At 58.8% G+C, this 11995-nt stretch overlaps 2 protein-coding genes across 2 annotated transcripts in view; one reads left to right on the plus strand and one right to left on the minus strand.

The window, feature by feature from the left end:
- Positions 1-369: 369 nt before the first annotated feature.
- DNPH1 (2'-deoxynucleoside 5'-phosphate N-hydrolase 1) lies at positions 370-2650 on the plus strand. Its single transcript, XM_045294766.1, has 4 exons — positions 370-412; positions 1913-1999; positions 2180-2290; positions 2438-2650. Exons 1-4 carry the CDS (start codon positions 370-372, stop codon positions 2584-2586), a joined length of 390 nt encoding a protein of 129 aa, XP_045150701.1. The 3' UTR covers positions 2587-2650.
- CUL9 (cullin 9) overlaps positions 1782-11995 on the minus strand; it is a 46730-nt gene continuing 36516 nt past the window's right edge. The window contains 15 exon segments of the mRNA XM_004710782.2: positions 1782-3296; positions 3382-3458; positions 3729-3862; positions 4058-4175; positions 4289-4399; positions 4498-4572; positions 5134-5227; positions 5526-5689; positions 5833-5997; positions 6104-6244; positions 8919-9264; positions 10168-10418; positions 11134-11333; positions 11473-11602; positions 11751-11896. Of these exon segments, the coding sequence (XP_004710839.2) occupies positions 3113-3296; positions 3382-3458; positions 3729-3862; positions 4058-4175; positions 4289-4399; positions 4498-4572; positions 5134-5227; positions 5526-5689; positions 5833-5997; positions 6104-6244; positions 8919-9264; positions 10168-10418; positions 11134-11333; positions 11473-11602; positions 11751-11896 (2336 nt within the window). The 3' untranslated portion in view covers positions 1782-3112.

The raw sequence follows: 11995 nt of genomic DNA on the forward strand, positions 1-11995 counted from the left end.
CCCTCGCTACGGAAACTGCCCCCAACCCCACCCAGAAAGCGGGCTGGGGAGCCCGGCCCCGCCCAGCACTGCGTGCGCCCCCGAGGAGCCCGGCCGTGTGAGCGGTCTCTGGACCTTCAGTCGGGCTCTGGACCTCCGCGCGTTCCGTCCTTCCGCGCCCGCTTTTGTGCGGAGGAGCCGAATGGGGTGCCGTCTGCGCAGCACCCCCTCAGTCCGCCCGCCGGCTGGCCTCCGGCCCGGGGTTTCCATCCCCCGAGTCTCCTTTCGGGAGAAAGACGGCTGTCTACTCCCGTAGAGTCCGAGCCTCGGAAACTCACCCGGGCCAGTCCACTCTGTTCGAAGGGGTGGCTGTGCGTTGGCAGCGACGCGATGGCAGTGGGTCTGACCTTCTGCCTCCTTTACCCCGTGCAGAGTACGATCGCATCTTCCTTTGAGTTTTTGTTGGCAGTGTATTCATAGCAGAAGATACAGGTCCACATGCACCACTGACTGATGACCCGCTTCACGCGGGCAACCATCTGACCCTCCTTTTCCAAACCATTCCAACCCCGCCTCCCCATCTAACTTTTCAAGTTGCTTTTGTTTCAGCCCATACCGACCCAAACTCAACGCTGCCACGCAGTCCGTTTTGAATCGGGGAGGCCTTATAGGGCAGGGTAGAACGGCTGGCCCTGTGAGTTTCCCAAACTAAATCTTTAAAGCCGGGCTTTCTCCCCCAGAGCGCCTGACGGTTTTGAAGGTGCTTCTGACTGTTCGGATTTTCTGAAAATGGCTTTGATCACAAGTCAAAATCCAGCAGACCGTTTCATTTGAAAATTGTGCTTAGTGCTTTGTTCCTCCGTTTAGAAAACCGCCAGGGACCCCCACTGCCCTAGAAGGGGCAGGTCCGGGCTCAGTGGGGCCTAGCACAATATTGGGGGACCGCTTTAAGATGACAAAATTACAAACCAAACTGCTAGGGCCCTTGAGAAGGGTGTGCGCCAGTGAGGCCCCCTCCCCGTAGTAGGTCCACTCTTACCTGGTGGCTCTGGAATGTTAGTCTAGTATTCTCCAAAAGAGCTTGTTTAAAGTGCACACTTCCAAGTCCTCATTATTCTAATAAGGGCCCCTGTTGGCATAGTTGGTTATACATTGGGCTAACCACATGATCTGCACTTTGAACCCACGAGTGGTCCTGTGGAACAAAGAGGCGGCTTTCTGTTCCTGTAAAGATTCGCAGCCTCGGACACTGACGGGCAGTTTTACCCTGCCCTATAATAGGGTCGGCATCAATCCAAATCAACTCCATGGCAGGCAGTCTGGCATATAGGGTTGCTGCGTCAGAATTCACTCGACAGCAGTGAATTGTAATTTTAAAAGTAAAATATAGAACATGTAGAACCAGGCCTTGGCATCTGTGGTTTAAGCCAACTCTTCAGGCCTCGTGTCCCAGATGTGTCATCCAGCTGAACTTGCCAACCCCCGCCACTGGCCTCTCGTCCCCTCCATGGGTCACGTTTTGCACAGAACGATGGTTCTCAGACCTTGGTGTGGGCCAGAACACGGGGAGACTTCATGAAGGCAAAGGCTGGGCTCCTTGGCACATGGGCTACGGCATGTTAGCCAGATTTACCAGGGGATGCTGGTGCCCACCAAAGTCTGATAGGCTAGTTGTCCTTGCCAGGCACAGGCTGGCATCTGCCTGCCACTTGCCCCACCACTCTCTACCTCCAGGCCGACCAGGTGTCCAGAACCTGCCCCTTAGCCCCCACAAGCTCCACTGTGGCCCAAAATCACAGAACTCATCATGCAGGAGTTTTTATTCTTGTAGATAATTCCGTTGCCCTCCTCTCCTGGGAATCTCCATGTGGGGAGACCTCTCTCCAAGTGTGTTGTGCAGCACAGGTGGGAGCAAGCCTGTCCTTGACCTGAGTTCCCATCCCGACAGGGGAGGAGGCTATTGCAGGAGGCGACAGGTTCATTCATGAGCGGGACCTGGCCTGGCTGCAGCAGGCAGATGGTGAGCAGGGTTCCCTCTACCCAGACTCCTCCGGGAGGGTGGTCTTCCTGGACGTCCCTGTTTTGCATGCCCAGCAGGTCTCCCTAGCACTCCCTTCTCCGCTGCCAGCATGTGTCATCCCTGCCCTGCAGTCGCCAAGTGCCAAACACAGGGCCTCGCCTCAGTCTCCTTTCTCCCCAGTGGTTGTGGCAGAAGTGACGCAGCCGTCCTTGGGTGTTGGCTATGAGCTGGGCCGGGCCATGGCCCTCAACAAGCAAATCCTGTGCCTGTTCCGCCCACAGACTGGCCGAGGTCAGCACCCCAAGTCCTGGGTGCCCCTCCTATGCCCACCCCCCATTCTGACACCTGTCACCCCTTATCTCCTGTCCTGGTGGGCTCTGAATGCAGCATGGGGTGGGGTGTGGAGGGGGTGCCATCACCTTGCCCCGCCCTCCCCAGTGCTGTCAGCGATGGTCCGAGGAGCAGCCGACGGCTCGAGGGTCCAGGTGTGGGACTACGAGGAGGCCGAGGTGGAGGCCATGCTGGACCGCTACTTTGAGGCCGACCCTCCGCAGCACGCGGCTGCCTCCCATGATCCAACTACTTGACCTCACCCCGGGATTCCTTCCTGGCCCCATCCCTGCGTCTGATTAAAGATCAACATTCTGTGTGTGTGTGTCTGTCTGTCTGTCTCTCTGGGGGGGGGGGGGCGGTCCTCAGTAGCCCTTGCACCCTCTTCATTTCACACCAGAGACCTGGTCAAAGTTTGAAGGCCTCCAGGAGAAGGCTCGCTCTGGCACCCCGCCCCTTCACATACACAGCCGGGTCCTGGGGAAGGCAGGGGTTGGGCAGCCATCTCTCCCCAGGGCTCCGAAGTGGGGCCAGTCGGGCAGTGTCACCTGTACCGGCTCTGGACCATGTGGGCCTCGTCTCCCTGAATCAGCTCTGGACTCCTTTCTAAGGACAGAGGTCGACAGAGAACAGTGCATAATAGTCTGGCCCTTGGCGAAGCTGCCCTCCAGGGAGGTCTGTGAAAAAAGTTTATTCAGTCAAGAAAAAAGTGCCACCGGTGCTGGGGAGCCATGCTCCCCCAAGAACAGCAGAGGGCGGGCGTTGCCACCCTGGGTCTGGCCCTCAGTCATAGGCCTCATCCTCGTCCTCATCCTCGTCGCCGAAGAAGAAAACCTCGCGGCCCAAGTCCTCAGACTCCTCGTCGTAGGAGAAGCTGTCATTGTCGAGCTCCTCGTCAAACTCGTCCTGCCTCCACGCTGGTGCCTCGTCCTCGTCCTCCACCTCCAGCCCCTTGGAGCCCTGGGGCCTGGGGGAGCGGCCACACTCAGCCCCGAGCAAGCCTGGTGGCCCCACATCCCTCCATGCACAGCCTGCCCGACCAATCGACTCACTGACTGCCGGGCACGTTGCAGCCTTTCGCCTCCCGGGGCTCGAAACACGAGGGGCTCTGGAGACCAACCCGGAAGTCCTGGCAGGAGTAAAAGGATTGGGGGCAGGGGTGGGATGCTGGGTCTTTGCACCTGGTACTCCATCCACTAGCCTTTTCACGCCTGGGTGTTTGCACCCCCACAGGGGGACACGGTCTAGGATCATCCCCCCAAAGATCCTGAGGAGCTCCTGGCCAAGGACCACCTTTTGGGACCCCAGGAGACTCAATGACCAGTCCACCACCACTCAGTGTGCCCCAGACTCCTAACCCACCCCCCAACCCCCGCCCCAGGGTGGGCAAGGGCGGCACCTGGGCCGAGTGCTGCAGGATAGCAAGCAGCCGCTCCTGGATGCGCCGCAGCAGCTCCAGGCCCGTGTTCAAGCAGTCGGCCCGCAGCAGGCGCAGCGAGGAGGCCAGGTCTCGGCAGCGCAGGAGGCTCTCCTCTGCAGAGGGGCAGGGCCAGGTGCAGGGGTCCTCACTCCCACCCCCACCTGCCTTTCCAGACACCATTCCCATCCTCATGGAGCCCCCAAGGGAAAACCTGGTGGAGGTGCATGCAGGCCAGACGGGGACAGTGTGGGCTTGAGGACCCCGTGTGGCACAGTGGGGAGGAGAGGGACGGGGAGGCTGAGCCTCACCGAGGAGGATCTGCAGGGCGTTGGTGTGCAGCTCCAGGTTCTCTGTCTGCTGCTCCACCACGTCCATGTACTCGGCGTCCTGGTTGTAGAAGCTGTACACGCAGGCGTAGGCCAGCACCTGGGGGAGCGAGGGTCAGCCCTCCCACGCCTACCCTCTATCCCAGGCACAGAAGGAGCCAAGGCCATCAGCCCCATGGCAGGCCCGCCCACCCTGCCCCCCACCGGTGGCACCTTGCGAGCCTGCTCCAGTCCTCGGCAGGCATCAATGATAAAGGTGAAGGCTTTTGGCGGAGGCACCTCATGGATGGCACATACCCGGTTCCGCAAATTGACAGCAAACTCCTGTCCAGAGGAAGCGCCCACCACCACCCGTCAGGACACATGCCTGCTCCCACCCTGCTTCCCTGGGGCCCGCCCGCCCACCCCAACCCCCTACTCACCCGGGCCTGGTGGTGGAAGGTGCACCTTTCGTTGTAGTCCTGGAACCGCTTCTCCTGGCGAGCGGCTCTGCTGACCTGGGAGACACAGGGCGGGAGCTGTGGGGTGCATGGCTCCAGTCTTACATAAGCCCACACCAATCCCCAGCTGTCCAGTCAGCTCTCACGCATAGGAGTCACATGGTTTCTCAGACTTGTAAATCTGTACAGGAGCAGACAGCCTCATCTTTCTCCCTCAGAGCAGCTGGGGGGGGTCTGTGGTGCCAACTTTGTGCTAATAGACTAGCACTATCTGCCAGTGCCATCAGGGCTCCTAAAAAACAAACTAGTTTAAACACTCTCTCCACAGCTCTCCACAGTGCGCCCAGGGTGCGGCTTCTGATCCTTCCCATGGTGAGGGAGCCGCCATCACCGCCCATGTCCCTGGTGAGGCAGGGAGCAGTAACTGACTTGCCCGAGGCCTCATGCTGGCTGATCTCCCTCCAAGCCCCTGCCCGTCCCCTCTGCTGCTGCCCTCTGGAGAATGCCCAGCCTACCTGCCCTCTCTAGCCCCCATGCAGAAGTCCTACTTGGGACTGATTGAGAGGCCCTTGTGAACAGACTGCCACTGAGTCGGCTCTGGACACACAGCCCCCTCACCATGGCCGAGCAGTTGTAGTAGTCTTTGTGATTTGGCTTCCAGGGCTTGAGGCAGCGCCAGCAGAACCCATGGTTGCATTTGGCACAGGTCATGCTACGGAGAGAACTCGCTGGTCAGAGGGAAGGCCGCGGCCCTGGAGGCCCCTGTCTCCATCCCCTCCCCAGGCCACCCCTACTGAATGCACCCTGGCTTTTGCATCCCCCCAGGGTGGTAGACCAAGAGGAAACAAGGCACTTTAAGGTCCTGGGGCCCCCTGTGGGGTTGAGGTCCTGTGAAGGGCGGTGGCTGCCTTGTTTGGGAAGCTCCGACCTTTCTTCTTCTGGTTTTCCCTCCACAGACAATCCTCCCCGTCCCCCCACCTGATGCTCCTGCCCACAATCCCACTTCTTACTGCAGACACCCCTCGTTCTTCTCGATGGGGGCCTGGCAGCTGGGACAGCGCTTGGAGATGAGTTTGGCCAGGTGCTTGCTCTGGGCCTCCACGCTCATTCCGTCGTAGTAGCCGCCGTCGTCGACCCACTGAGACATGTGTCCACAGCTGGCGGGGTAGTGCGCCTGGGGCAGGATGGCACAGTGAGAGGGAGGACAGGGCACAGGCCACTGGTGGAGCCATGAAAGCCACCAGCTGGGGGAAGGGATGAGAGAAGGGCCAGGTGGTCTGTGTGACGGAAGAGTGGCAGGGCTGGGTGGGTGCCCACCTCAGGGAAGCTACAGCTGAAGCAGGAGGCCCAGCCACACTTGGAGCAGGCGGTGCCACTGCCCAGACCCTGGCGGCACAGAATGCGGTCGCAGCCCTGGGGGTTGGTGCACCAGGTCAGGTTGGAGCAGCTCTCCACGTAGCCCCGAAGGAGGGCCTTCTCGTACTGTGGAACATGGGGTCAGGGGTGAGGCCATGGCCTGAGGGGAGGCCAGCCCCTCCCATCACCAGCCGCCCCCGGGCTACCCCTGCAGCTTGCCGCGAGCGGACACCTTGGAGATGACCTCCGGGGAGGAGACAATGGCTCGAATGAAGGCCCCAGTGGGCTGGGCAGGGCAGTCAGCAATGGGGCAGGTGCAGTGCAGCACGAGGTTCTGCTCAATTCGAGTTGTCAGATACTCCTTCCAGCAAGACTGGGGAGGGACAAAGGGGAGTGGCTTCAGAGGTGGAATCCTGGCACCCCACTCTCAGTCCCCGGCCATGACAACGGAAAGGCCAGAGGGCAGCGGGCTTCTAGGTCAGCCTCAAAACCAGCTCACGCAGGCTTCCCTGGGGTTGGCTTGGGCTCAGGGACTCGCCCCGAACCTTGGGGATGGACAGGAAGACAAGGGGTCAGAGAGGACTCGGGAAAAGAAGTCAGAGAGAGCAAGGTCAGAGAGAGGTGGTCTGGGACCTTCTTCCCACTGGATGGCTGGCCCCCAAACCAAACTCACTGCCATCGCGTCGATGCCAACGCATGGTGGCCCTGGAGGACATGTACAAGGGCCCTGTGGACTTCCGAGACTGAAACTTTTTATGAGGGTAGAAAGCCCTGTCTTGCTTCTAAGAAGCAGCTGGTGGTTTCAAACTGCTGGCCTCGTAGTGAGCACTCCAACTCCTAACCACTAGGGCTCCTGAAAATGAAGACAGCTATCTGCTTGCCTCCCCTGCCTCGGCCAGGGGTCCCTTCTCCGAATCACGCCCGCCATCGCCCCCCATCCGGCTCCAGGGCAGCGCGTCAGAGCCCTCAGGCTCCCAAGTCCCACATCTGCTCATGGATCCCTGCCTGCATCAGGCCAGTGCCCCTCAGCCCCAGGCGGCTGCAAAAGCCCGTCCAGTGAAGAGGGCGCCGGCTTCCACTGCTCTGCACTCCGTCCATTTGCTCCGTGCGTGGCCTGGGCACTGAGAGAGTCCATTAGTGACTCCTCCCCCTGACATTAGTTTAGTACTGCCCACCTCTCAGAATACTGCCCAGGTGGACAGCAGGCCCGTATCAAAACCGCAGGAGAGCCGAAGAAGCCCCTTGCCGGACAGCTCTCACGGGAAGGAAACAAACCCAGAGAAACAGTAGCTGAATACAAAATGGGAGCATTTTAGATAAGATGGGAAACTTCCCCAGATGCTGTATGGGTGCATGCACACGGGTGCCCAGGGAGCTAGCAGGTGAGAAGGTGGGGGCACTGCAGCGTCAGGAGACTCTGGGTCTGGACTCACCGGTGCACCACTGAGCAGCCCCCTATATTGGGGACTCGGGTTATGGTGCTTCACCTCACCCCCTCTGTACACCTACCACCCACCACCCACTACTCCAGACTCCAGCACCCCAGGGCTTCCCTTCTCACTGCATGCAGCCCTCTGCCAACTCGGCTGTGACTTACTCCCAGGTGGCAGGCCTCTCTTTCTCGGCCCCGCTTGTCAGCTCCCTGTCTAGGAAGGCGCTCTGGTGCGTACTGGTTACTGTTTGGGCTGCAGTCCACAAGGTCTGCAGTTCGAAACCACCAGCCACTCTTCGGGAGAGAGCCAGGGCTTTCTACTCCATAAAGAGTTAGTCTCAGAAACTCACAGGGGCAGGTGTTCCCTGCCCTGTGGGGTCGCTGGGAGTTGCCATCAACTGGAAGGCAGTGAGTTGGGTTTGGTATTTAAATGGTTGTTTGTTTAAAGTCTGTGGAAAGAAGACTGAAAGAGAATTTGAGAAGCTTTCTAGGAACTTCCAGAAGCCCCCTTGTATGTCTCGGGGGCAGGGTTATTGCTTTAGGGCTTGGTTGCCTGCACCTGTATCCCCTCTTTCTGCGTGGTGCCAGCCCAGCCTCTCCCCTAAACTCTAAGCTCAAAACTCCACAGGTCACTTCCCAGTCTCTAGAGTTGGGCTACAAAGTGTTTCCAAAGTCCATGGCCAACATAAATTGGTTGGGGTTTGGGAGTGTCCCCAATTATAAAGAGCTGCGGGGCAGGGAACATGTGGCACTTAGCCCAACCCCACCCGCTGCTCTCCGCCCACTTGATCCTGGCCTGAAGACCACTCATTCCAGCTCGCCTATTCGACAGCAGCAAGCCTGCACTGGCCATGATTCTCTCCTATTTTGGGGCTACTCTCTGGCATTTACATTCTGTATTACGTGACAGTACATGAGAAAAGACGTGCCAGTATTCTGAGATGAGGGAACTTCTATGGTGATAAGAACAAAATAAAGTTCTTAACACTAATGCTTTCTCATTTACAAAGGGCCTGGGCATATACTTTATGCCACTACCTTTGTGTACAGCATTAATTTTATTGATGATACTTGTATGAAATATATGCTAAGGCCCTTTGGAGAGAGATCCCACTACGCCCCTGCCAGTTCTGATTCAGTGGAATACGTTGCACACATCAGATGCCTCAGTTCCCCTCCAGGGAGCCTGAGTCCATTCCCTGCGGTATAGCTGGGCATCAGGAGTATTAAGAGCTCACTAGGTAATTATTAGGAGCTCTGCTGGCTTAGTGGCTGCTAACCGCAATGCCTAGTTCAAAACCACCAACCTCTCCACAAGAGAAAGATGAGGCAGTCAGTCTACTCCCGTCAAGAGTAACCGTCTCAGAAACCTACAGGGGCAATTCTACCCTGGCCTTACAGGGTCGCTACAAGTCAGCTTTGACTGGATAGTAGGGAGTTGGTTTTTGTTTTCTGAGATAATTACCATGGATTCCACTGCCCTTCCGGGTCAAGGCAGGCGGGCACCATTTACAAGTGCCAAACCAACGTAAGGGGCCCAGGTAAGTGAATGGCAGTGTTCCCAAGAACTGCATGAGGTGGGAAGGTCTGGGCAGGAGACACTGGGGGGCCTCACCTTACAGCAGGAGTGCATGCAGCAGAGAGAGGGCAGATCGTCGTCGGGCTCCAGGGGGCTGATGCAGACCGGACACTGGGCAGGGCGGGCAGGGGGGGTCTGGGCCTGGGGGACGCTCAGCCCAGATGCCAGCAGCAGCGGCTCAGGGTTCTCGCTGTAGCTCTGCAGCAGCTGCTCGGCGCCCCAGTGGGAATGAGCCAGCAGGTGCTGAGCCACGTCTGCCTCCAGGCTCAGTGTCTCCTGCACCTGCCGCACCATCTGCTCCATGAGCCCCTCCACCTCCTGAGGGCTCATGGTGCGGCCTGCAGGCAGCTGAAGGGAAGCCAGCGCAGCCACAGCCTCTGGGCTTGGGGTAGGGAGTAAGGAGTAAAACAGCAGTCAGGAGCTCTCCTTGCAGTCACTACTTCACCTGCTCTCCATCCCCCTTGCTGCCCACCCACTCAAGGACAAATGCCAGGACCCACTGTTGCTGACTCAGAGGACCCAGAAGAGAGTGACAATATGGGTGTGGGGCTGGTTGCCACCAAGACTGGAGCACTGTGAGGGCTGGTGGACAGGGGCCCAGATGCTAGCTGACTACCCAGAACCTGTGGTGAAGGAGAGTAGTCTATAGTCCCACCCTGTGTGGTCTGTGGGCCTGCAGCATGGACGGCCCCTGAGTAGTTTGAAATGCTAGCTCTCCTGCCCACCCCAGACCTGGAAGCTGACGCTGAAGCTTAACAAGCTCCTCAGGTGAACTGGTTCTAATGGTAAAAAGCTCTAAGGCAGCGGTTCTCAACCGGTGGGTCGAATGACCCTTTCACAGGGGTCGCCTGGTTCGTAACAGTAGCAAAATGACAATGAAGTAGCAAGGAAAATCATTTGTGGTTGGAGAGGGTCACCACCTCATGAGGAACTGTGTGAAAGGATTGCGGCATTAGGAAGGTCTAGGACAACGGTAATGTCAAGTTCTGGGATGCTCACTGAGCAGACTATTTCACCTGTGCTTACAACGAGGCCCCTTACCTAAGTAAGGCTGGCCCCTTGCCTCAGGCTGACTCTAGGCAGATGGGGACAGCAGGGCTGGAGGTCCCTGGGGGCTCCGTGCCAGCTCACAGGGACCGGGCACACAGACAAAGCAACGCAGCATTCTCCCACGGAGGAGCCTGTAGGGCAGGCTGTGCCCCTCGTCTCACTGCTGCCCACCTATCCCTCCACACTGGTGGTGGGGGTGGGGACCCTGCCAGCAGGGGGCAGTGCAGGCAGCTACCTGGGCTTGGGGGCCGTGCCACTCTGGTTGCCACAGAAGGGGACATCTGCCTGACCCCGACAGGGCCCTGTGGGCTCTGGGGTCGCATACACCAGGATCTGCGGCCGGTCGTCACGCCGCTTCATGTAGCCCTGGCCCAAGAGGTGCAGGATGCAGGAGAGAACATCTGTACTGGTACAGGCCACACCCCCCGGAACGGAGCGGCCCAGACTTCCGGGTGGGTTTGGACCCTTCTGCCAGGCCTCCAGCACCTAGGGAGGAAACAACAGATTCGAGAGTCAGCCTGCTCGGATTCAAGGCCCAGCTCTGCATGGAAAAGCTCAGTAAGGACTGGGTGATTGCTTTCCTGGACCTCGAGTTTCTTAGGGGTCAAATGGGGATAACACTAGGGTCATCTAGCTCTGAGGTGTGTCATGAGGATTAAACGACTTCATTCAGGTCATGCCACCTTGCAGACCAGGGTCCGGCACGCGGGAAACCTCTTGACTTGTCTCCACTCTGACTGTCCTGTGGGGCAAGCTTTGGGCTGCTGAGGGCAAAGACGGTGGGAGACAGAGGAGGCCGCCTGCTCCGCAGAGACACGCAGCCTCAGCAGCCCCAGGCAGGGTCGCTACAAGCGGGAATGGCAGTGAGTCTGACCTGTCAGGAACAGAGAACCCTGAGAGAACTAGTACCGCACTGAAAGAAGAATCAGTCCCACTGCCAAGTTGTCCGGACTTGGCGACCGTTAGACAAGCAGAGCTACCCCGTTGGGTTTCTGAGGAGCAGACAGCGCATCTTTCTGCCTCAGAGCAAAGGGGTGGTTTTGAACTGCTCGTCTTGTGGTTCGCAGCCCAATTTGTAACCCGCTACGCTGCCAGGGTTGCTAGCACCCTATAGAAGTCTCCTATTAAAGGAGTTTGTCTTCCTGTCCCAAGCCCTACGTCAGTCTCATCTGCCAGCAGCTTCCTGGGCCCTCCCACCTACCAGACAAACGAGCTGGTCAATGTGAAGGCCCCTTTCCCCCTGGGCTTTGAGAATTCGGACGAGAAGGCAGCTCAAGAGGTTCCTCTTCTGCTCCAGGGTTCGCCCTTCATCCTTCTCCACACTCAGGTACTGCTGGGGGGGTATCAGCCACAGCGCCTCCTCGTTGGGCCGGGGCCCAGGCTCACGGAGCCGCAGCACACCTGCAATCATGACGGGGGAGGCACAGGCAGTGGGGGGTCAAGAGGACACCCCTATCCTCACGCTCTACTGCACTAACCACCTGCCCCTGGAGAGCCGCAGAGCTCAGAGCAGGGGCTCGGCCCAGTCCCAGTGACCTACCCCTATTGGGGAAGTCCTGGCCCTCATGCAGGCTCAAAGGGCCCTTCTCCGAGGTGAGAGGCAGAAGTGCCTGGAGCAGCAGCTCTGGAGAGAGGTCTGAATTCTTCAACAAGGTCTCCACGGACACCTCCTGGTGGGGAGAAAGGCCCTTAAAGGCCCCGTGGAGCTGCCCCCAAGGGGAAGGAAAAGAAGTGGGGTGGGCGCAGGGGGTGGAGGGGCAGGCTTTAGGAGAAGAGTGACAGACAAGGGGGACAAGGGGACAGAGAGAGGCTGGGCACCTCCATCTGATTGAAGTGCAGCAGCAGCCACATCTGCACGGTGGACACATGCAGGGTCTGGTCGCCAAACTGCAGCTCCGCCCGGCCCAGCCACGTCCACTGCAGCCGTCGGTGTGGGCCCATGTCTAGGACAGGATGGTTCTGACCTGGGGGTATTGACAAGGGCTAGAGGTTGGGTGAGGGCATGCCATCATGTCTCCACAGGAATCAGGGCCCCAGCGTTTAGACGCAAAAGCTCCTGGTCT

Source organism: Echinops telfairi, unplaced genomic scaffold, assembly GCF_000313985.2.
Source record: "Echinops telfairi isolate 266 unplaced genomic scaffold, ASM31398v2 ScPeMD7_3533;HRSCAF=4204_1, whole genome shotgun sequence".
Classification (NCBI taxonomy): Eukaryota; Metazoa; Chordata; class Mammalia; order Afrosoricida; family Tenrecidae; genus Echinops; species Echinops telfairi.

Excerpts from the sequence above, each read along its gene's own strand:
- DNPH1 (XM_045294766.1), top strand. The coding sequence starts at position 370 with ATGGCAGTGGGTCTGACCTTCTGCCTCCTTTACCCCGTGCAGA. Across the intron at positions 2,000-2,179 it reads CTGGCTGCAGCAGGCAGATG|TGGTTGTGGCAGAAGTGACG; the intron begins GTGAGCAGGGTT and ends CTTTCTCCCCAG. Across the intron at positions 2,291-2,437 it reads CCGCCCACAGACTGGCCGAG|TGCTGTCAGCGATGGTCCGA; the intron begins GTCAGCACCCCA and ends CGCCCTCCCCAG.